The sequence below is a fragment of the Phalaenopsis equestris genome, unplaced genomic scaffold (assembly GCF_001263595.1).
Source record: "Phalaenopsis equestris unplaced genomic scaffold, ASM126359v1 Scaffold199785, whole genome shotgun sequence".
NCBI lineage: Eukaryota > Viridiplantae > Streptophyta > Magnoliopsida > Asparagales > Orchidaceae > Phalaenopsis > Phalaenopsis equestris.
In genome coordinates, this window is record NW_018219639.1 from 150,235 (window position 1) to 175,109 (window position 24,875).

General features: G+C 33.3%; 1 protein-coding gene across 2 annotated transcripts; it reads right to left on the minus strand.

The window, feature by feature from the left end:
• Nucleotides 1-4,950: 4,950 nt before the first annotated feature.
• LOC110035771 lies at nucleotides 4,951-24,060 on the minus strand. Of its 2 annotated transcripts, XM_020740059.1 has the most exons (4): nucleotides 23,895-24,060; nucleotides 23,709-23,811; nucleotides 23,497-23,618; nucleotides 4,951-5,457 (listed from the first exon to the last, which is right to left on the minus strand). In XM_020740059.1, exons 2-3 carry the CDS (start codon nucleotides 23,782-23,784, stop codon nucleotides 23,506-23,508), a joined length of 189 nt encoding a protein of 62 aa, XP_020595718.1. In that variant the 5' UTR covers nucleotides 23,785-23,811; nucleotides 23,895-24,060; the 3' UTR covers nucleotides 4,951-5,457; nucleotides 23,497-23,505. The 2 variants fall into 2 exon arrangements, with proteins under 2 accessions (XP_020595718.1, XP_020595719.1); XM_020740060.1 differs by lacking the exon at nucleotides 23,895-24,060 and having other exon boundaries at nucleotides 23,709-23,815.
• Between the last annotated feature and the right edge of the window lie 815 nt (nucleotides 24,061-24,875).

Genomic DNA, 24,875 nt, shown 5'->3' on the forward strand with positions numbered 1-24,875 from the left:
CCACTCCGAGCAACATCCTCAATGCAACCCCTCCTCTGAATGAAGAGGTGAGTTCTCCGAGTAAAGTATACAATTATACATGCTCCCTCTATTCTACGGCAAAATAGATCTATTTCCGCAATTTATCACCGACGTACAAAGCATTTATGATTATCTTGACGGACCATCAGATTCCTGGCACCATTGAAGTTGTTATTGTTGATCCTACCTGGAAAATGACAATAATAGAGGAGATTAATGCCCTTCAGTGGAACCATACATGGGACGTTGTTGATCTTTCTCAGGATAAAAAAGTTGTCGGGTGTCGACTGATTTTCAGCACCAAGTTCAACTCTGATGGATCCCTTGAATGCAAGTCAAAGGGTACTCACAAACCTACGAAGTTGACTATGAGGAGACATTTGTTCTAGTGGCTAAGTTAAACACTATTCGGGTCCTGTTGTCCCTTGCATTGAATCTAGATTGGCCTTTATTCCAGATAAATATCAAGAATGTGTTCTTGAATGGAGAGCTTATAGAAGTGGAATACATGTCTCTTCTTCCTGGCTTTGACTCTACTGTCTCCAAAGGGAAAGTGTGTAGGTTGTGAAAGACTGTCTATGGGCTAAAGCAGTCTCCCAGGGCTTGATTCGGCAAGTTCACAAAGGTGATTGTTGGTCATGGTTTACTCAAGCTCAATTGGATCACACTACCTTCTTCCGACATTCCTCCAATGATCAGATAACTATCTTTCTTGTCTAAATTGACGATATTATTTCTATAGATAATGATCTCCCAGCACTGGAGTCTTTGAAAAACATTCATGCTATATCCTTAGAAATCAAGGAGTTGGGATCTCTCCAATAATTCATAGGCATGGAAGTGACTCGATCATGTCAGGGCATTTGCCTATCTGAGCGTAAATATGTGATTGACCTCTTGAAAGATAACAACTTTTTTCAATACAAACCAGTGGTTGTCCCTACGAATCCCAATGAAAAATTATCTAGCATTTCCAATGTTGTGTATGTCAAAAGACTCACTACCAACGCCTCATGGGGAAACTCATCTACCTCTTTCATACTCGCCCCGACGTATTCCACACAGTTGGTATAGTGGGTCAATTTATGCATGACCCCTATGAGCACCATCTTCAAGTTTCCCACTAGATTCTCCGCTTTTTAAAAGATACACCGAGCTCAGGTTTGTTTTTCTCTCATCACACTCTCGGTCTAATGTTATTTATACAAATGTTGATTGGGTCGGGTCGGTTCATGACCGACGTTCCATCTTAGGGTATTGCTCATTTGTATAGAAAAATCTGGTTACATGGAAAAGCAAAAAATAGTTTGTGATTGCTCAGAGCAGTGCTAAAGCTGAATTGCGTCTCACTGCAACTATTCTGTTATAATAAGGTCATCAACAACATTGCTCACAATCCAATCCAGCATGATCGTACCAAACATATAGAGATTGCAAACACTTTACTAAGAAAAATATTAAGTCCGGAGAAATTTGTGTGCTTTCGTACCCTCCAGTTGTCAATTAGCGAATATCCTCACTAAGAATCTTCCTCGACCTTTGTTCGATGACTTCAAATCCAAGTTGAACATGATTAACATTTATGATTCAATTTGAGATGGAGTATTAGATTTATATTGACAATCAAATCTCAATCAAATCTCTAGTCGTTAATACTTATTATTTATTGCCTACTATTCCCTCGTTAAGTATTTCCTTTCTGCATTATTTTGTTTTACTCCTTTCCTATTTATTTTATTCTATTTTATTTATATCCTTTGTTGTACCTACTGTAATTGGGTTTAAATAACCCCATCTTCAATCAATACAATTGTGTTGGTCTATTCCAATTTTCAATACTTATAAAGGAAATCAAGTGTACGAGTTTTTCATATAAGATATTTTTATTCCAATAGTACAGCCCACGTTCATAAGATTCAATAATAATTTTATTAGGTGGATGTTCGGTTGGAGAGGTTTTGATCACACAACATTCAAATGTAAATGTTTAAAAAATTTAATTATTTGGTAGGTTGAAAAGTAATTTAAAAAATATATATATTTTTTAAATTTAAAGCTCATTCTTATCTTATTTTAAAATAGCCCAAATCATCGATTTTGGAATACACCGTGCCCGTTCCTTGTGTTTGTTTTTCAATCTCAACAATGACTACCTTGATAAGTTCGGATTACAAAGCCATCTTCTCCTACACATTAGTGATCATATGCCAGCAAGCTCCAATCACCAAGTACTCTTCTTCACAAATCATTGATCCCATCCCAACGATCTCTCGACACAATGTTTGCTAATTCTGTCACAATGAAGTCTTGTTGTGATGCCCTTGTTTACTTTACAAACCATTGAACCCATCGATACCTACTCCAACAAACTCTCATCACATCCTCATCTCCTTTACAGTCAATCGAGCCCATTGATGCCTGCCTCTGCAAGCTCTCATGACTATGTCCTCATCTCCTTTATATGTCATTGATCCCTAACCTAACCACCTTCCATCACAGTTTTCACTCAGGTTGGTTTATATATATATATATATATATTAATTTTATTAGCTCTGACCAAACAGAAAACAATCTCCCGAATTTCAAATACATGGCATTTAATATACATTGTATTTAAATACTTATAATTTCAAAATACTTGCAACCAATAGCCCCCAAATGCTAACTCTATTTTTGGATCAAGTTTTTTTTTGTCATTTGTGAAGTCCCATCGTAATGCTAATATGATGAAAGTATTCATATACAATGAGAAAAAAATAGATATGTTATATGTAAGAGATGTGCATGAAGGCGGCTAACAAGAAGCTCAAACAAAATGGAAAAATGCAATCAATTTATCAAGTTGTCCATAGAAAATAAAAATATGCCAAAGAAAAACAAAGTAAAATAAAATAAAATTAGTTATGGATTATGTTCACGCAAGTACTAGAAAAAGAACAAGCATATTAAGCTTAGTCACAATCCAATTTGCAGCAAGTAGAATTTAATCTAATGATGGCGCTCATCTTAACACGTAGACTTAATTCACTAAGTCATTATTAAAGCAAGCATGCGTATGTGATTGCACAAAACACGGTATATAAAATTTCCTAAGCATAGTTTCTTTGTCAGACATGAGATCTACAACGTAAACTTAATCGGAAAGATTTAAGTAAGAATTTTACCTAAGAAAAGTTTTAATCAAAACTATGTTTGCCTCAAGTACTCTACGTACTCTACCTATGAAATCCTTAATTCCCTAAATAGTTCAATATCATTGATTGGTGTTAATGAGTCATCAAATCTGTTGTTAACTTCATAAGGTTATTGCCTATTGTTGTAGATAACCATAAATTGTTCCCACAACTTTGGGCATCATTGCCAAATGGTTTGGTGCCGCCCAAAATGCCTAACTGAAGACCAAAAAGGTGGTCAATGCTCATTTGGTGTGCAAACAACAACAGACTTTGTTGGGATGCTACAACACGTATAAAAATTTGCATAGAAGCACTGATGGTCTGATGGATGGTTGATGTCATGAACCAAAGGCTCAATGTCACTGTTGGGGAAGGCTATCCAATGAGAGATGGAAAACATTTATGGAAGCTTGAGGCGTCTATGTTGTTCTATGGCCAATGATAAACTATTTAGCCTGTTGTAGAGTGCAATTAAAATGCAGAGATATGTTACGAATAGGCACATACAATCAAAGTTTCATGGAGGCTTGGTTATGCATAACAAAAAGTAGAAATAGAAGGGGGGAAGCAACATGTTAGCAACAAAAGAAGATGAAAGAGAGAAGGATCGCAAAAAGAAGCGGATCCAAGGTTGCCCTAATACCACATAATAAAGGAAGAGTTGTGAGGGAGAGAGATTCAATTCAAATTTTAGTGAACCAACTTTGCCCTATGGGGCCTAATTTATAAGGCGAAATAAAGATTTGGCTGAGATTAAATTCTAACAAAAACAAGATAGGAAATAAACCTGATAAACTAAATTCCAAATATCCCATAAATGCTAAAGAAAGCAAGGGAATATTTAATTAATAGCAAGTTGGAATTGACGATTGTCAAGTTTGATCAGACAATCAAGATCACAGCTTAGGAAAACAAAACTGCAGTGCAACATCTATTGCATATGCAATTCCTGAGTTATTTATGAAATTGCATATCTTGTATGTTTTCCGAAATAACAATTAATCATCATTTGATATATGGACACAAAACTACAAATTGAACTAAAGTGTTCAACCATTCTACTAGCTAGCTATTTTTTCCAGAAAGAACGGGACTATTGGAATACTTCATTTATTTGAGGAATACAAAACATGCACTATGATAAGTACCATAGCCTAAGAAAAAGAAATATAGTGGATATAGTGGCTAGACTGTTTTTCAGTTGTATTCAACTACCCCACAAAAAGCTAGCCAGAATATTTTTTAGGTGACACGCACTAGAATTTACAGCCACTAAGTATTTATTACTATTATTTGAGACAACGCAACAGAACCTAGTTGGCATCTTATGGATAAGAATAAAAATGTTGAGACAATTAGGCACTGGAATTTTGTAAAAAGCCGCTAAAAAATCAAAATTTATAGTTGGAGGGATAGCTTAGAGGCCCAAAGCAGAGAGTTGCAGCACTTACCTCAAATAGCATGATATTCCATCATTAAAATGCAAAGATACATTTGCTAGCAAAGATATATTTTCTCGATAAAAAAAATTAAAATATATTTTTATATAATCTTATTATGTTTTCATCTTATATAAAAGAGCACTTTTTTCAAACAAATAGATATGAAAAAAAAAACATTCTACAATTTTAATCACATCACATTGCTCAAAAACTTTAAAAAAAACAAAAAACATACTTCTGCAATGTCACAGAAGTTATCTAGTAGAATGAGTATTGCAGCTGCAGAAAATTGCCTCAAAAGTTCCATTCCATTAAAATTGAAATTGATGCAGGGAAGAAAAAGGAAATAAAAAGTGGCCTTAGTGTTTCAACACAAGGTACAGTGTAAAAAAGGGGAGAGGATAATTACATAGAAAATAGAATCCAACAAACCCTAAGATTGATTCTCTCACCCAACCTCCATCAGCTATCATTACCACAAATAATAATTTCAGTAAAGCTAATTGATTATCTCCACTTAAAAAATTTATTGAAAAAAACTTCCAGCCATGCAAAGAAATAGTAGAAAAAGAGAACAGATCCAGAGGAAAAAAATGCATCAAATGAAAGAAGGCAATTGCAAACAGGAAAGTGACACTATAGACATAGTTAAAGAGCATGCAGAAAGCAAATCCGACCCACAAAAAGGCCATAATAGTGATAGCATACAATCTCCCCAGTTTCACACGCCCCTATCTGCCTCATCTCAAGCAAGGTCCAGCCCATCTCCACTCTTTCACTCACTTTACAGGTTCAAATCTTTCCTTCTCTTAAGGTATCTACAAAACACCGAACAGCTTGTGATATGAAGAGAAAATGGGGGAAGAATAAATTTGTACCAGTCTTAAGGCTTTTTACAAATTTTTGAGAATACAGATAGGCTTTTAAGAATTAATATATGTAAGCATCAAGATATATGGATATATGGATGCAGTTTTAACTAAAAAATTAGCTTAGAAGAAAATAAAAAGAAAATCGAATCTATTTTGGCCAGAATTAGGATAAATCAAATATAATGAGATGAGTTTTTAACTAGATATCACATAAATTCAGTCTATATCAAGTGTCTGGCTCAGCTCGAGATCATGTTGAATGGAGGCCAATCTTGTACCGCATTTGAGTAGGCTATCGCCTTGTCATATTATCAACAGCCCTATTCCTCATAAAAAAAATGCAGATGTAAATTCCCAACTAAATTTTGTCTGCAAGCCGTTAATATGCCCATTACAGAAACCACATCAAGTAAGATGTTTTTCAGCACTTCCTAAAAAAGTTTTCATGTCCTCTTCATAATGCCCATAGTTAGCCAATCCAGCATGCTTTGTGTTGTAGACAATACACCCTTCAGGCATCTCTAAACAAATTGTTGAGATTAACTTGTGCTCCCACAATTGTCATGCATCCAAACTAGAATTGGATAGACAAGAAAATTTATCATAAACAAATTGTTCGCAAAGGCTACATTCACTTTCCTAACTCTAAAAGCTCCAATGACCATAGAAAGATATCAAAAATCATGTTGACAATATCTGGATCAAAGGAATTCAATGCTTCACATTTAAGAACTTTATAGATTGATCCCATTCTCCTCTATTATAGGTATTGCCAATATCAAGGCATTCAAGAGAGGATTTTGTTCTCAAGCATCTGATACATCAGCAGACCTAATGGTAGACGTGGAAATAGTACCTCTAAAGAGACATTTGATCAAAAAGGTCCTCAAGCAACCTCAATAAGCAACAGTGTTCACATAGCATGCGTTCATTCTCAGCCTTGTTAATAGACACATTACTTCTGGAACAGCCAAATTTAGTACACATTTCTGTCAAAGTGGTTTGCACAAAGGATGGATAGAATCTGAGTTAAATCACAAAGTACCTCAAGCAGCCTCAATAAGAACCTACGCTTGCATAGCTGGCTATTATTCCCAGTCATAATGTTAATAGATACAATGCTTCTCAAATTCGGCTAAAAATAGTTTCTATCAAAGTGGCTTGCACAAAGGGCTATCAAAGTGGCACTGTCTCTAGCAGTGGCTATCAAAGTTAAGCATTCTTTGTGAACAATTGATAATTTGAAAGACATTTTATAAGATAAAGAAGCATCCAGTGTATTACTCGGACTTCATTAGTAATCGTGGACAGGTGATAACTGTAAGAGGTAACAGTAATAATGGAATTCCAAGGATAAGCGATTCATTATCATCACCAACATTAGCCTTATCCCAACTAATATATTGTCTAAAGTACAAACCATCATTTTTCATTTATTTTGTTGAATGTTGCATGAGGTGTTAAATTTATTATTGTTGAATCATTTGAACAATTTCTATCTGGATTTCCCTTCCAAATCTAATAGTAATTTTATCTGTTCATCTAACTGATGCATTTTTATCATTAGTTGCATATATTCAACAACAACAACAACAACAACAGACCTTTAACCCACTAAGTGGGGTCGGCTACATGAATCTTTTTTTTCACCATTGTGTGCTATTGAATATACTCAAAGCACCAAAATTTATTTGCAGCTGCACAATCTTCAATAAATGTCAAATCAATGGTTCTAATATCATATTTTAATTTGTTCTTTCTATACTTGTAACAAGTTCATTTTAACATTCCCATTTCCACTATGACCAATTTTGTTCCATTAACTATTTTATTTTTCACCACTTAAAAATAATCTTAATCTATTAGAATTAAATGAAAATATGACTCTCAAAAGAAAACGATGGAGAAAAAGGATTCAAGTAGCTAACCCCACTCAGTGGGATAAAGGCTTCTTATTGTTATTGTAACTATTTTATTGTTCACCACTTAAGTCTATAGATCCTAGTCAAACTAATTGCAAGTTTATAAAAATTTATCTTCAAGTCTCCATCATATTTGTTAATTTATACTACTCCTAGGGCTCTTCTCCATTTTAAGCATAAATCATCAATTATATATATCCTGAGTTAGATTTATATTCTTAGGATATATCACTGCATAACTATTTTACGCATGTTTCTCTTTATCTTATAGTAATATTCAATGGTAATTGTTAATATCACGCCAACAAAAATAACATATTGCATAATAGATCTTTGTTCTACTATTTCTAAGCATTTTATCTCAAAAATAACTCCAATTACAAAAAATTCACTTAAACATTCAGGACACAAAGGAATAGTCGCTAATTCCTCCTTACACATTCGTCATGTAATCCTACTATAAGTGAAAAACTATAATGAACATTAGGCATCACTTTTATGGTTGACTTTTATTTTATTATTTTATTTTGTATTGATTTATGTTTTGACGACATAAAAAGAAAACATATTTGGTATGTTAAAAACATCTAGTTTTTTTTTTACATTTATGTGGTGGTGGTTATGATTGCCGACCAGAAAATTTAAAAATATACTAAACAAATATGTTTACAAACAAAAAGAAAATCCCAAAATAAGCCTTTAGTTACCCTACAACTATTTTGAATATTAGCCAATACTTTAAGATATATAGCTTCAATAATTTAATATATCATTGGCATACATATTTCTTCATTAATGTAAACCAAATCAACTCTCGTGACACTAGATCACATGACTTCTCAAGGTCAAAATAACCATACATATTTCTGTCAGGATCGTATTCCGCGAGTCTTCCGTAGCGTCACCCAGTCGACGACGCTTCCTCCTTAGTTGTTGCGGCTCGCGTCTTCTCCCACATTCGACGACCCCGCTGTCGCCTTGCCCGACAGAAGGTTCCTCCCGAAGTCTACTAGCCTTTTTCTAGCGGCTCGCCTAGCCGTTCTGGAGATAGCCTCAACAATGTGTTCTTATGTCAATGCACTTGCCGACGACTTTCATATTCCTACTCGTGCTCCTCTTTCAGGTTCAGAATTTGGTTTTCATACTGGCAAGTCCTGCAATGTTCTTCAATCTTTCCACGACACTATTGAAGGTGGTGGTGATCACACATTCATTAAAAAGCTTGGCAAAAAAAATGGGAAGCCTACTCTTATTCTCACTGAGATTGAAACCAGCACTCTCGTGTCCTTTTGGCGTTTTGTTGTAGTAGGAAAATTCATTTATGGTCACCCAAAACAAGAGATCATTCAGAAAAAGTTTGATGCTATGAAGCTATTGGATAGTTGAAATAATGAATTACTTAACGATCGACATATATTTCTTCAGTTGTCTCGCGATGTCGATTATACTCGCATTTTTTTCTCGAAAAGTTATCAAGATCGACAACCGTTTTATGAAAATTCCGAAGTGAACTGTTGATTTTGATCCAAAAGCGGAGTCCCCCTATCATTCCTTCTTGGATAAAGTTTATTGAGTTAAAATTACATCTGCTCAACTTGGAAATACTCTACTTTTTAGCAACTGCTTACGGTAAGTTTCTCAAGATTGATAGTCCTACGCTTGCTGTCACCAGTCCCTCTGTAGCTTGTGTGTTAATTGAGAGAAATATTACTAAACCAGCTCTGGATGAGGTATGGATTGACACCACTCACAACGAGTATTGACAAAAGATTGAAATAGAACGATTGAAATAGAACCACACCCTCACACCCTCTTTATTGCTCTCATTATAGTATGTTTGGTCACAGTTCTACAATTTGCTATCGCTAGCATCCTCATCTAAGGCCGAATATCACTAAAGATCAGCCACCTAGCATCCCTGCAGAGAAGGTGCAACCCGATCCTATTTCCAACACCGCAGTTCCAGATGAAGAACATCATTCTACAGGTACAGATTCAAATGTGATTATACCACTCACTGTTATTAAAGAAGACCCACTTACATATCAAGACTCACGAGAGTACTTCTTCGATTCTATAAAAGATCAGTTAGTACAACAAGCTTTTGCTTCTAATGTTCAACAACCTAAACATGTCTGACACACTTTAGATCAATCCACTGATCAGGTTAGCCAATCTTCGGAAGAGGAATGACAGGTCTGATTCAGGAGGAAGAAGAAGAATGGAGGCTGACTCGAGCTCGGGAATTTATTGAATGATAATTGGTTACTACTGACAATGACACTCATCTTACCAATTTATTAGTTGGCTTCTTCCTTGGAACTAGAGGCAGATACAAGGCAAAATTAAGTCATTCTCTAGCTACCTGATACTCAGTATTTTGACATTTTTTTGTTTTTTCTTTAGGTCTCTCATGTATTTCTCTGTATTTTCTCTTTTTGGAACCATTTGATATGGTTGTTTTGGAACCATTTGATATGGTTCTCTTTTTGGACCCATTTGATTTGGTTGTTATCGTGTGGGTAGAGTACCATGTTTGGGCCCTCCCACACAATCTATCTGTATCTTACTTTCTATTTAATATATTAGTCATTGGGCTTTCTCAATATATATATATTAAAAGTGTGCGCGTTCTGTGATAAGTTGGCAGAGCAGCCTATCTGAAGGTCGTAAGTCCCCTCAGGTCATGGGTTTGAATGCCCTCGTTGTAGGGTGTGGTACCCGAATATTTAGCACACTTAGGGATGGTCGGGGCTCGTCTAATAGCTTCCGACCATTACTTTGATATATATATATATATATACCAAGGGCTAATTTATTAAAAATGAAAAACATACAGAAATATTGTATGAGAGAGCTTAAAATCTCACCTCACACAAAATAAAACACACAAAACCCAAATAAAACAAAGATACATAAAGATAAAAAACCAAAAAGCCACCAAAGGGCGTAAAAGTGCTAGGGACGTCCCACTTTCCTCCCTCTGCCTCTAGTTCTTGGAATTGAGTCTGCTAACAAATTAGTAAGGTGAGTGTCATTGCCCGAAGTAACCAAAGTATCATCCATCAGATTCCTGAGCTCAAGCTGACTCATTTGATCAATAGATTATTTCAAAGTTGGTTTATCCTGAGTGACAGTTACAGCTTGCTCGACCTGATGAGGCGGTAGTGAAACAGTAGAAGTATTGCAACCTGTAATAACGGTGATAGGTTCTAGGGAAAGTGGGGTCTGAAGAATCTCCTTCTCACCCATGATAGGAGGTTCCAGAAGCGGCTGAATGGTTGTAAAATTGCCTGCGAGAATAGTGATGTCTTCGGGAGCATTCTTTTGATGATCAATATTGTCAATAACTTGGAATTGATCAGGAGAGATGAAATCACTGTCTCAGGCGGAGCACTGTGCTTTTTTGGTCTGAGATGTGGATGTAGATGGTGGCATTGAAAACTGGAGTGGCCGAACATACGACAGTTTGAACAATACGAAGGAAAATGCTCAATCACTACCTTTTGCCAATACCCATGATGTTGTGTGCCCAACCAAATTTCCTCAGAAGCAGATAAAATGATGTCTCTTTCAACAAGTACTCTGGCTTCTGATGGACGGGAAATATTAAAAGTAGGAATGTCCGTTTTGAGTGGCTTACCATAAGCTGAGGCAATAACATACAAAACTTTTTGAGTAAAATAATGAAATTTCATACCAAAGAGGAGACTCCAAACCAGAATGATCGGAGGTTCCGTCTGCGGGTCAAAATATACAGACCATTTAAGAATCTTCATTGCTCTGTTATCAATCCAAATTATCCTTCTAGCAAATAAACGTGTGTATTCCTCTTCATTATTAATTTGTATGAGAATGTGTTTTCCATCTAACAGTCCAATTTTTCACTCCTAATCATGTGCATGAGCTCAAATTCCTTACGAATCAACTTCATTTTGGGATGACCAAACATAAATTTTCCAACCAAATTCATTCGACAGAAGGAAGCAAGTTGAATGCCTTCAACTTCTGTAAAAACGATGACAGACTTCCCATTATTCCTACCAGGTTTCTTGATATCCTCCTCCCACTCAAACGAAAGAGGGAAAGAACACGATTTAGGTATACCCGAGGCGTGGTAAGGAGGGAAATATATTGAAATTGTGAAGATTGATCAACAACTCAAGAAAGCATTAGGGCATGAATCATAACAAAAACATTCACCGAAGCAAGTAGGTAAATGCAAAGCTAAGCTATAGAGTAAATGGACACAAACATTTACATAGTTTATCACATAATTGGCCTACATCCACATATAAGCATACCTTGCATGGGATTCCACTACGCTCCCACCTTTTGATGGAGAAACCCTCTCCTTGATGGTTTGGTAATCAAACACATAACATAGTCTGCTACAACCAATTAACACCACTCCAATTTATTTCATACGCATGTGAGGACAACCAAATCTCTAGTATACAAAGAATGCTTTCCAAAGTCTTCCAAGACTCTCTCAATTACTAACTGTACGTTTGGGGTTTGTAAAAATAGGTATAGAATTACTGTGGGAAAAATAAATTTTTGAAAGTTATTCTGTCAAGCAGATTTAGTTATAAAAGGTCACTTATCGCATTAAATTTGATGAAAAGCAACAACAAAATTATAGCCAAACAAAACTATGGCAGCTAACTAAAAAACAGTCAACAAACTACTAAATGGCATCATAAAAAAAAATTGTCGTCATTTAATCACATAAAATGCCTACACTCATGGGATCAATATTTAAGATTTCTTAAAGTTTGTATTTGTTATTGTAATATGATAAGATACCATAAAATTAAGTATAGATTCTCTCAATATATTTTTATCTCCTATTCCATGCCCACTTTTGAATCCTCACATAGCCTATTCTACTAGAACCAATATTGTCAATCAAGGGACCCCCAACAAATATTCTATATCAAGCATATTTTGTATTAGTTCATACGCCTCTTTCCATATTAATTTTTTAAGTTATGATATAATCAAATGTGGGAAACATAACAACGCCTCACATTTATAATATCCTCGTTACTAATTATGTTATTACTAATGATCGCATCGCTAACCACATTCAACAACTCTGGATCTACTACTATCCTAGTCCCATTCTATTGCCAACTTTTCCAACATACAATAATTTATAAACCTCCCAAATTTCCTTAGATTTTCTACTTTCCATTTAAATTCTTGTAAACAAACAAGATATATTGTTCTTCTAATTAATTTTTCAACCAATTCATGTCTTTTTATTCAAAGTTCCATACTCCATGTAGCAAAATAGTCTAAGTTTTGTACCTAATAAACCTTCGCTTATTTTTCAAGATTATAAAATTAAGTGGTAGCCTAACTAGCAGGTGACATCTTAATCAACCCTCACCACACTTTCACCGCAAACATATTAAATTATAGTGTGTCATTTATCGGTAATGTTCTAGTAAACCATTGTCTATTTCTCACCATAATCATATTAGGTTATAAAACATTGCTTATGAGGCCCTAATGCTAGCAAAATGCAAATTTGAATTAATTCAATTAGCTATTATTAACTTTTACAAAACCAAATCACTTAAAACCTTCCCCAATCTCCTTAGATTTATCAATGCAATTTTATTTTATTTTATTTTATTTTTGCAAGCATATAAAATATGTTTTTCTTCTAATAATTTTCCCGATCAATTCATATATCATTCTATTCAAAGTGTCATGCTCCAAGTAGCAATAAAACCTCAGCTTTGGACCTAGTAAACCATTGATTATGTTTCACCATATGAGGTGAAGTGGTAACCTGACAGTTACAAGTGGCATCTTAATCAACTGCTACCGACCTATCACTCTCACCATGTTAAATTATAGCGTCATTTATTGGTTTTGTCCTATAAAAACTCTTGCCTAATTCTCACCACAATCATATCAGATTATGTTACGACATTTATGAAGCCCTAAAACTAGCAAAATTCAAATTTTAAGTAACTTTATTAGCTTAGGTACAATTATATGATTTTCATCAATGTGGCATCAACCTTTAATCTTTCTCATTTGAGCACTGAAATAGCATGGTACCCACACCAAAAGTAATTAAAAGTTAATTGAAAGAAGAATCAAACATTCAATTTCAATAAATAAAAAAAATTATATGAAAGATGTGGGAATTCACTCATTCAAAAGTACAGAGAGGACAATCACCAACTATATTTATCAAATCCCTCACCTAAAAAAAATAATAATATCTTAATCTTTTTTACTCAATTAAAAATAAATATTTTTAAAATTTTTTCACATCTTAGTCTTTTATTGCATCAAAAAATTTTTGGCCAATTACATGAGGCAATTTGTGAGAAGTTAATTGGCAGTTGGTAAATAAAATTAAATGAGGTGATTCATAAGTGATAAAGGCTAATTAATATGTTTAGCATCTAAAGAATATTTCATGAGTCTGCCAAAAAAAAAAGTCATAAATTTTATAAACAATTGATTGTTCCAGTAAAGGCAACTAATGATAAATTAGCTTCAACAAATTACAAGATGAGCACTTCAAAAATCATACTAGAATGTTGTTTAAAAACACCATCATCTATGTGGCACTAGGAAAATGACAACACAATACTGTCTCACAACAGTCTCTCTCCACACTACATGTGAATAGACAATTTTTTAATGTGATCAAATTATTAAAAAACATTGTAAAAGCCTGAAATCAAAGTTGCAATCACAAACAAGACGAGAATGTTGACTATTGTGAGCTCTAAAAAAAGCTCCATGTGTTTCACCAAGTAAGCTTAAAATGTTTTTCTAAGAGCTATATTGATATTTATAAAACTGTACTTTGTTTTTTTATATCAAAAGCATTGCTTATTATAGGGTCTAAAACTTACAATGAGTGCAATCCCCCCTCAAAGTTAATCTTCTCCCTTGATCAAGAGAACACTCTTGATAAGAGTTACCTTGACTTGAAATGATAGTCACTAATTGTTACTCACTCATGTACCACTTTATAGAAAAAAGTATATTAGGAAGGTGGTAAACCTTTCAAAAATCCAGGTGGTATATCATCTACGATTTATTAGACGAACCACACTCCATAATTCTTACAATATAGATTTAACCTAGGAAGCTTTCTTTTTAATTCCAACAAAGGGTCAAGGGACGGCTATGAATTCGCACCAAGTTAAACGTCATGTTTTTATTATGAGCTCATAAAAGCAAATGATCCTTGGGATTCTTATCAAGAATCATGAGTTCTCATCCTAAGAACAAGAGGTGGATTTCATGTCATATAGTATAACATTTTTATGGGCTTAATTCATATCACCCCTATGCATGGTAACAAATAGAACTTTTGATACTTATTATGTGTGATTTAAATAGTTCTATAAGATGGGAACTAGTCTTGATTGAATAGCATCATCTAGATTGAATTTATTGAGCTATAGTACCCTCGCATGCTAATCTAAGCAATAGAATCTCCCAACACTTTGGCAAATATTTATAGGTCTTCAATGGTTCCATAAATGAATCAACATGCACATCAATGCTTAACAAGCTTACTAGTCTAGGGGCACACATGTTCGAGTATTTTAATTACAAGGTTACTAGCATACTAACCACTTTATAAAATAATTTCAATAAACTAATTTAGGAGGCAAATTTGGTCAATCAATTTATAGGAGGAAGTATTTTAAATACTTGAAATCATGAGAGAAATTGAAAGTTTATAATAAAAGCTCGTCAAAGAGTTAGTTGAGATTATTTAACTCTTTTAGAATTTCAAAGTTTTTTTTTTCTATATTTTATAGTTTTAAATCATTATAATTTCCGAACTTTCCATTGTAATACTTTAATGATTTTATTATTTTTTTTTTGTAATTAAGGAAATGTTTAATATAAGATATCTGTTAGTTTGCTTAGTTGAGATTAATGGTATGATTGCCCATAGCTTAAGTAACAAAACTAATTGTTAATAGGGGAAAAGAGGTCCAACCTAACTGGCATGGCATGTTCAGGTTGGTGTCCAGTTGTCTTATAAGAGTTCCCACGTGGCTTTTGCGGGGAACCTACATAGAAACCATGTGATAAAGGAGTCCAATGAGACCTGGGGAGAATCAATTTAGTCAATATTGAGATGTTGGGCATAGTGCCACATTGAACTAAGGGACAATTATTAAGGATGATCCTTAGATGGATTGATCAAGTCAACTGAATTGCTACCTTATCTTAATGATTAAACCTAACTACAGACACCACATAAATAGTTGAAGCTCATCAAAAGTAATTGTAAATTTTTTTATTATCAATTGAGGAAATTTAGTAATATTTGGATATTTAGTCAACCTAAATAAACTTCAATTTTGATGCCAAATAATATTGCGTAATATTGAAAAAAACAAGTTGAATAAAAGAACTTGTAATATGCCTCAAATATATAGTGTTTTTACATTAGAAGACCCCAAAAAGGTTAACAAAATAAGTTGAAAATACGTGGAGCGTCATGAAAAAAAAAATTAGTAAACATAAAGCATCAATGTGTCACATGCATACAATGGTAGAGCTCTTGTTGTGAGAAGATACAGAAAATGTGCCTTAAAATAAGCACCTCTAAACTAAAGATATATTGGTTAGCTTAGAAGTTTTTCGTATGTTCAAAGTCCTTGATATTAATTATCGCATCTCAGTCATATATATTGAATTGGTGCATACTAGCAAAAATCAAGCTTTAGGGCAATTATATTTCAGTAATAAGGTTTTCCTTGCTAATTTTACATGAAATTTATCCAAAAGATAAAATATCACACTCTTAAAATCTACCATAACCTCTACATACTATGAAAAAAGAATAGCAATAATGGGGGAAAAATTATAGGGAAATTTTTTCCAAGGAAACCCTAGAAAATAAACAAATAATGCAAAGGTAAGCTTTCCACATTAATTTGAATTGTATGTCCTAACAGGTAAAGCATGCTTTGTCCTCGTATTACATTAACAAATGATTTTGAAGAGAAGTAAATCTCTTTCATTATTATTATTATTATTGAATTAATAAAATGTGTACTCATATAAAGTATCCATCAATCTATTCTAAAAAGGTTTATTACAGATTTTAATTACAAATAAAAGACAATCACTATATGTTCTCACTTTATAGAGTCCTCATAACAAGTGCAGGTCCTTTCTTTAAAAAGAAAACTGTTTAGTATCATTTTAAACTTTTTAGATCAGATCCTTTAATCAAGCAGCAAGTTGGAATAAAAGGGTTGCAGCATGGCTCACTACCAAGTTTTTCTTTTATGAAATGTTTATCCACTTCCACATGTTTATTTTTTTTTTATTACGTTGCACAAAAGTATAAGCAATATTAATGACATACTTGTTCACAATATAATCTTATAGATTCTTCTCATTTAATATTCAACGATACTTCATAAATTTATTCTATTCTTGCTCTGAACACGGATTCCAAACTCAATCTTGAGACAATATGTCTCCTCTTACACATCCAGGTTATAACATTTCCTCCTAGCAATGTACAATACCTTGAAGTTAACCTTCCATCCACTAGTGATTCTATATAATTTGTTATATAGCCTTCAAGTTTCAAGATTTTAATGTGATTTTTAATGAGTTTCTTTAGAGGCGGGTGACTTCAATACTTATAAACTTGAGTACATTGCCAGCAACTTGGACATAAGTTTAATTTGTGCAAAAAATAAATACAAGGCTAAGTACAGTGTATTGTTATAAAGCCTTCCCAACATGTCTAGGATATTGTCCCTTCCCTTAATTATCTCGTTGACTTCATCATCCAATTCAAATCCTAATTCAATTCAAATTTCACACAATTTGAAAACTATCAAGTTTGTTTCTTTCAAAAAATCCAAGCATATTTTTGTTGTAAAATAAAAATTCATTTTTAAAATTGAGTAACTGTTATACCAAAAAACTATTTCAAATTGTTGAATTCCTTTTTTAACATTTAATTCTCAATAGATTCTTTTCTTAGCAATTCCCTTTCTTCACTATCATCACCTCAATAAAAATAATAAGAATCGTTACTCACAATTTAGCCCAATGTTTTACGAATGGTGTAAACCATTGACTTTGTTGATATATCATCTGGAGCATAGCTTGTCTGAATCTATTTCACCAAGCTTATGACGATTGTTTCAAACCATAAATTGTCATCTTCAATTCAAAAATTCAAAAATTTTGCAATCAAAGAGAGCAAAATCCAAATGGTATTCATTTTTCTAACAGGGACAATGGTTTCTTAATAATTTGCCCCATAGATTAAGGGCCCGTTTGGGGCAGCTTATAAGTGCAAAAACGCCACCTCACCGTTTGGAAAACAGGTTTCGGCAGCGTATTTGAAAATGCGGTTGGGTTTTTACACTTAAACACAGGTCACGCGACGAACCCCGCGGGCCGCCCGCGGGCCTCGTTTCAGGATAAGCACAAATTGCCCCAAACACACCCTAAATGCATCCTTATCCCTTTGAAGTAATCATGTCTTAAATCTCTCTAAACTTCCATCAACTTTATACTACAATGAAAACACCAATATATATTGTACTATTTTTCCAATGTGTAACTCAACTATTTCCCACATATGATTCATTTTTGAGTATTCATCCCCTCTCTAATGGCTTCCCGCCAATGTTTAATTTCTAATGCCTCAAAAAATGTCTATGGAATATGAATTAGTTGTCTTTTATGAGCAAAGCTCTATGAACTGAAGAAAAATTTACAAATGACATGTATTGATAATGGGGTACAATGAATATTTAGTAAATTTTCTAACAACTTTCTTGATTACATTAAGTAAATCGATAGAGAAGAGAATAATGGAAAATTAAAAGAAATAACTTGTATAAGTTCAAATCTTTTAGCTTGTAAGGAGTGGGGATGGGTTGTGTTCACTATGTTTAAACATGTAATGGCTACATTGCTAGAAATTCTAGAATGTTAGGAGAATTTACTCGTTAAGACTCACGACTGGAGATTGGATTAGTTGTGGACTTTATGAGCGATGCCAAAAGGTTAGGTTTATGATGTTGTGATTTATGAATATTTATTGTTAAAATCTCTAATAAGAATGTGTCAAACTCTATATACTTATCTTCCCATAGCATGCTCTCCCTATGAAGAAAGGTTTAAGAATAAAAGGTTGATTTTCATGAAATTTAACATTTTTGCACAAAATTTCTTAAAGGAAAGGATTTATATCATTTTATGTATTTAAATATCTTAAAAGACACAAATAAGAGCATTTGGATCAAGTTTTTTTTTTTTAGTATTTGTGGATGTAGATATATGGAAATCAAATATTTCTTGGAGGCAATTTTGCGAAAAATTATTTTTTGGAAAAAATTTATAAAGATATTCACAAGACTTTAAAATTAATGAATATATTCTTTTACTAATTAAATATGTAAGAGTTTGAGAAGTTTGTCGCAAATTTCCATCTAAAAAATAATTTTTAAATGGTAGGGCTCAATGTATTATATATTTCTCCTCTTGAAAGCTCTATTTTGTTATGATGTGTCAAGGCACGAGCATTGATGAAAGACACCTTATTTTCTAAACATGATGACAAATTTTATCTGATATAATCCCTAACATTATCAATTCTAATAACTTTTAATGCTAACTACAACTGAGCTTTTAACCTAGTTAAAAAGATTTAAAAAATGTGACTCACATCAAACTTTTGTTTGTCAAGGTATATCCATGTCACAAATATTTTATTCTAAAAAGATTAGAAAATATGTAGTACAGATATGGACACGCACGACACCATACAAGGACACGACTTAATTGAAAAAAATAGGACACAACATGTCATGTATACATTTTTATATCTAATTAATTATTAATATTAAATATATATTTTAATATTATTTTTTATTAAAAATATCACAACACAAATTATGCATTTAAAAAATTTAACTTCATAAATTTAATTTATTTAATAAAACCTCATGCTTATTAAAATTAATTTTTAAAATTAGATATAATATGTTTCAAAAGAATTCATTCAACTTACAATCCAACTTATCTACTAAAAGTTAAAAAATTATATAATTATAAAGAGAGAATTACTAATACTCAGCTTCGATGCATATTAGATGCACCTTTGATGCTCGATTTTGACGAATTTTAGAGAGAGCTTCAATATGACGAGAGAATGTGTGGTTTCAACTATGAGATATAATTAAGGCTAAACATATATTTATAATTTTTTTAATTCTCGTGTCTCATTTTCTCAAAATCGTTTAAACTCGCGTCCGATGCAGGGTTGGGGTGTGTCCAGGACGTGTTTAGGCCTAACTTTTTAGCTTGTAAGGAGTGGGTTGGGGTGTGTCCAGGACGTGTTTAGGCCTAACAAAAATTTAGAAGCGTCGGTGCTACATAGAAAAAAAATTATGAGACCCAAAAACATCAAAGTGAATTAAAATAAAGGGAGATAAATAAATTGGTGTTTCTCAAACTCACGGATCTCAAAATTATAATGTTCAACATTAATATTCTTAAACTATTAAATGATACATACCTTTAATAGTTTTGATTGATTGAAGCTCAAAATGAAAATATTCATTCCAAATATCATCTTTGATTGATTTGATAGAAATAAAAGAAAAACAAAAAAATAACATTGTGACCACTCTTATCTTCAAGTAGGTATAGTACATCTAGCTTGTCTAATCATCTTACCTGTTAGTCCTATAAAAATTAATTATGAACAAAACTCAGACAAAAGTTTTGATCCTTAGTTATTTTATGAATGAACAATTGGTCGTACGATTACGTATATGTAAGACATTATAGAAAAGTAAAAAAGCAAAACTTATTATTACTTTTTATCTTGCAACCATGATAACCAATTATAATTTTGATTATCTTAGAGCTAGAACAAGGCTAATAAGTGTTAAAAGGAACTTGAAAAGTATCAATAGACATGTTGCACATCAATCTATGAGGAAGGTGTTAGAAGCATTAAAAGCATAAGAATTAAAGTTTTTACCATTTTGAACTAAAGAGCTTGATCCAGAAGGATTCTTATGTGAGTTAAGAAATTTTTAGCATATTATTCTCATCTAGGTTGAGTCATAAAACCTCAAAGTGACCACCTTCTTGAATATGATCCTCACTATTAGTGTAATGAGAATTTCACTTTGGCATATTTTAGTCATGTCCAACGCCAAGATCCATGACCTGAGGTTTTCATCAAGTTTTCAATAGCTTTATTTAGTATGCTCCTTCTATTTGCAACACTAACGCCATAAGTTGTCTTTGTAAGAGATTTTCTGCCCATCGTTTTAATAAATTCAATAGTAATTAAATTTTTCACATTGAATTTTTCCATATGTGATCCCCATGGTCGATACTTCTTACATGATAGCACTTCTTCCTTCCAGAGCCCTTTATATGGAGAAGGCTTTATTAAGGAATAGTGAGACTTCTTTTTCAAGGACTTGAAAATGAAATTGATCAAATTCCATGAAGAAGAAGAAGAACTGAGATCTCAAAACACATTGGATGTGTAAATCAACAAATGCATTTCTCAAGCTTTCACGTGTTAAAAAATTAGATTGTTAGTTTATAAAGAGAGGAAGAGATCTAATTAAGGTTGTTTGAACACTGCAGAATGCCATCAACTACATAATGGAATTCAGTTAAGAAAATTATGATCAAGTCCTAATCAAAAGTGAAAGACAAACTGTAAGATATTTATTGTGATTAAACTGGCAGCCACTTGGAGGTGTTAACGTGTTATTGCTTTAATCATCCAACAGATTCAATATAGAAGGAATCATAAAAATCTTTTTCTGTTCATATATTGTTTGAAACTTGTGGCATCCTAGTCACATCCCTAAAAACCCTTTCATCACATTATAATAGTTAATGATTGAATGGTTTTCTAGCTTGAATGTTGACAAAATGTCATGACTCTAGAAATGAGGGCAACATCTCCACCTTTAAATCGTTCTCCCTCAAAGCATCCTAAATTTCTGCAAATATTATTAGAAACACCTAAGAACCGAATATTTTTAGCATCATGAAATTCCAAAGCCATGACAAGATTAGGGAGTCTTCTTCATTCCAAAAGGTGTACTTTTGATCTTCAAGACTAGAAGAAATACCTATCAAGTGTTTAATTTTCCCTCTTCTTTGAAGGTATTCGTAATTTGTGGCCACTGAGGTAATTTGTTGCATTCAACTAGTATAAAAGCTACAAATTTTGGAGTTATCCACTAATATTTGTTGTCATGATTTTCTAGACTTATGCAAATGGAATCTTTGGGGATAGTTTTAAAAAGTGAAAAACCAAGAGACCCTAACTTCCCTCTATTTTGTTCCTTTAATGGGCCTAGTGTTTCCGGAAATTCCAATGGCTTCTTTATCTCTTTATGTCCAAAAAAATAAAATTTTCTAAATATGATGAAATCGCATCAAATTCTTTCAACACTAGAACATCATAAATATGCTTTTCTTTAATGTAATATGGTAGGATATATGAAGCTTGGCCTTTCCGAAAACAATTGGAAGGGTTGTTTTCTTATGTATGCCTTCAATAGTGTGAAAAATAATCAGTCAAATGGTATCATATATATAGTGCAAATCAATCTATTATAGAAAAAAAACATTTTGGAACGGTTTAATTATAACATTTACTTACAAAAAAAAATAAAAATACAATCATTGTATATTTCCTTTATATGGATTTCTAATAACAATTGTAGATCTATTTTTATAATCAGTAGATCATGCATAATTCCTTTAAATTAGTATTAGATCCTTCAATCAAGCACACGTCATTACTCTAATAACCATGTCATTCGATTCATTAATAGACTTCTATACAATTCAATGGATTGATACTCGCTGAGAAACAAAGGAAGCATTTATGATCAATAGAATTTGCATACCAAATTATTTGGGCACCAATTTATGAACATTCTTTTTATTTCATTATTTTGAAGTGGTTCGTGTTTGTTAACTATAGTTTGTGAAAAAAATTTTTGCACATCTTCATGTCATAATAGTTTTAAACTTTTGACTTTCTCCATTTGCCTCTCAACACCCTTTAGTAATCATTCTATCCATCCAGCTTAGTATGCACCTTTATTCTCTATTGTATGTGAATAAACCATCTAATGATAATTAAAAATCTTATCCACAATATGTTGTTAACAAAATTAATTAATTAAAGTTCTTGTATTTATCCTTCTTTTTTTTATTGCACACCAATGTGATGGGAAATAAAAAAAAAATTAATTTAAATTGTTCTTAGTGCGCCGTTTAACTTAAGAGCCCTTGTATGTTGTAAAAATACTACATCACATTTTTTTTAAATGAAAGAAAAGCTTTTTTTAAGATAAAAGAGTGTCTATCCTTGTTTGAAGATCCCATGTAGAACAGCTAAAAATTCCATCTCAAAGATACTCATGCTAAGAGCATGAAATGTCAATTTTTAAAGATGACATAACTTAGATTATTATAAAAGGTCCCACCAAGCATCTCCCATCAAGAAAGTTTCACTTTATTACTTAGAAACAATTTTCTTAACAAATAGGCAGAATAAAACATGATTCTAATGAATTCTTGATATACATAAAAAACATCAAAAATATACGAGAGGTTATCAGCCAACTTTATTTAACTTACAAATGCTTTGGTGCTCTAATTACTACTATTTTCTAAACAAAATCCCTTAAAAACAATATGTGGGGGATTATGATAGGCCATCAAAGGGAAAATAAAATAAAGTACGACCTCAAATTCTTGGTTTGCAAATCATGAATACTGACAATCAAATATGTTTCACCAACAAAGAATTATTATTCTTTTCATTCAACATTAATTACTCTGAAAAAGTAACTGCAGCTAAAATCTAAGGAATAATATCTCTTAAAATGGTAAAAGGATAACTGACATTCATCAAAAGCTATTTAGAGATATAACAATCTTTACATAGTTGATATATGTTTCTACCGGAAACAAGTAAAGCTTTGATTTAAAAATTCAAAATTCTATCACATGTATTCACCTGTATTCTTCAAACATCCTCTCCACGGGACTGGCTATGTGCGCCATCCAAACTTGTCAATCCTTCAGCCATCATCCTTTCCCTGTTCTGAGCCTGCCTCTCCACAGCAACCATATACAAGCCTATGCTTCAAAATTCAAAAGTTTAATATATCGTTAAAAAAAAGTCAAACACAAAGTGCAGAACAAATGCGGAGAAAGCCAATTCACCACCTACTGCACTGCCAATTGCGCAAAGCCAGAGAATCCTCTGCGACCATTTTTCCCCCACCAGTCCTCTCGTCCCCATTTTTATGACGCTCAAATAAAAACTTTTCTTCTCAAATATGAAAATTATGGAAAAAGGGATATAATCAAACCATTGAATGCGAACGGAAACAGTCAAACAAAGAAATCTACCTAGCAAGGAATTCGATATTGCTAAAGAGTTTTGGCCTTTCACCAGCGTTTGCAAGCTTTCCCACCGTTGGCTTGGAGTAGAAATAGAGTTTGGCGAGCCGTGTAAGCTTCGTGTATTCTAGGTTTAAGCAATTGGGGGGCAAAGTTGCTTCCTTCATTCAGAGAAGTGTTTTGCCTCGAGATTGGAGTTGCTGAAATATATTATAGGTTTCTAATATCTGGTTAAGGGTCTGTTTGGCGCAGTTGCAGATTCTGAGCTTTTCAGCTGCAGCTGCGCTGTCCCAGGAAGCAGCTGCGCTGTCAGCGGCGCTGTCTCAGGAAGCAGCTGTAGGAAAACAGATGTGGGGAAGCTGACTGTCTGTTTGGTGTAGCTGCGTGAAAAATATTGTGAGCCAGCTGTTTCATGTAAAAATGATCGAACTGCCCCTGTTTGTTAAAATCTTTTAAAATTTATAATTTATTTGTATAAATATGGGTTTAATATAGGACTGTAAACGAGCCGAGCTTGAGCGAGCTCACAAAGTTTGCTTCCTTCATTCAGAGAAGTGTTTGCCTCAAGATTGGAGTTGCTGAAATATATTAGAGGCTTCTAATATTTGTTTGATAAAGGGTCTGTTTGACGCAACTGCAGATTCTCAGCTTTTCAGCTGCAGGTGTGCTGCCCCACGAAGACGCCGGTGGATCCCAGGAAGCAGCTGTAGAAAAACAGATGTGGGAAAGCTGACTGTCTGTTTGGTGTAGTTGTGTGAAAAATGTTGTGGTCATATAAAAATGACCGAACAGCCCATGTTTGTTAAAATCTTTTAAAATTTATGATTTATTTGTATAAAGATGGGTTTAATATAGGACTGTAAACGAGCTGAGCTTGAGCGAGCTCAGGCTTGGCTCGTGTTCAGCTCGTTCGAAATAGCTCGTGTTCGAAATCGGCTCGTGAACAGTGTGTTCGTGTTCGGCTCGATTTAAATATTTGTGTTCGTGTTC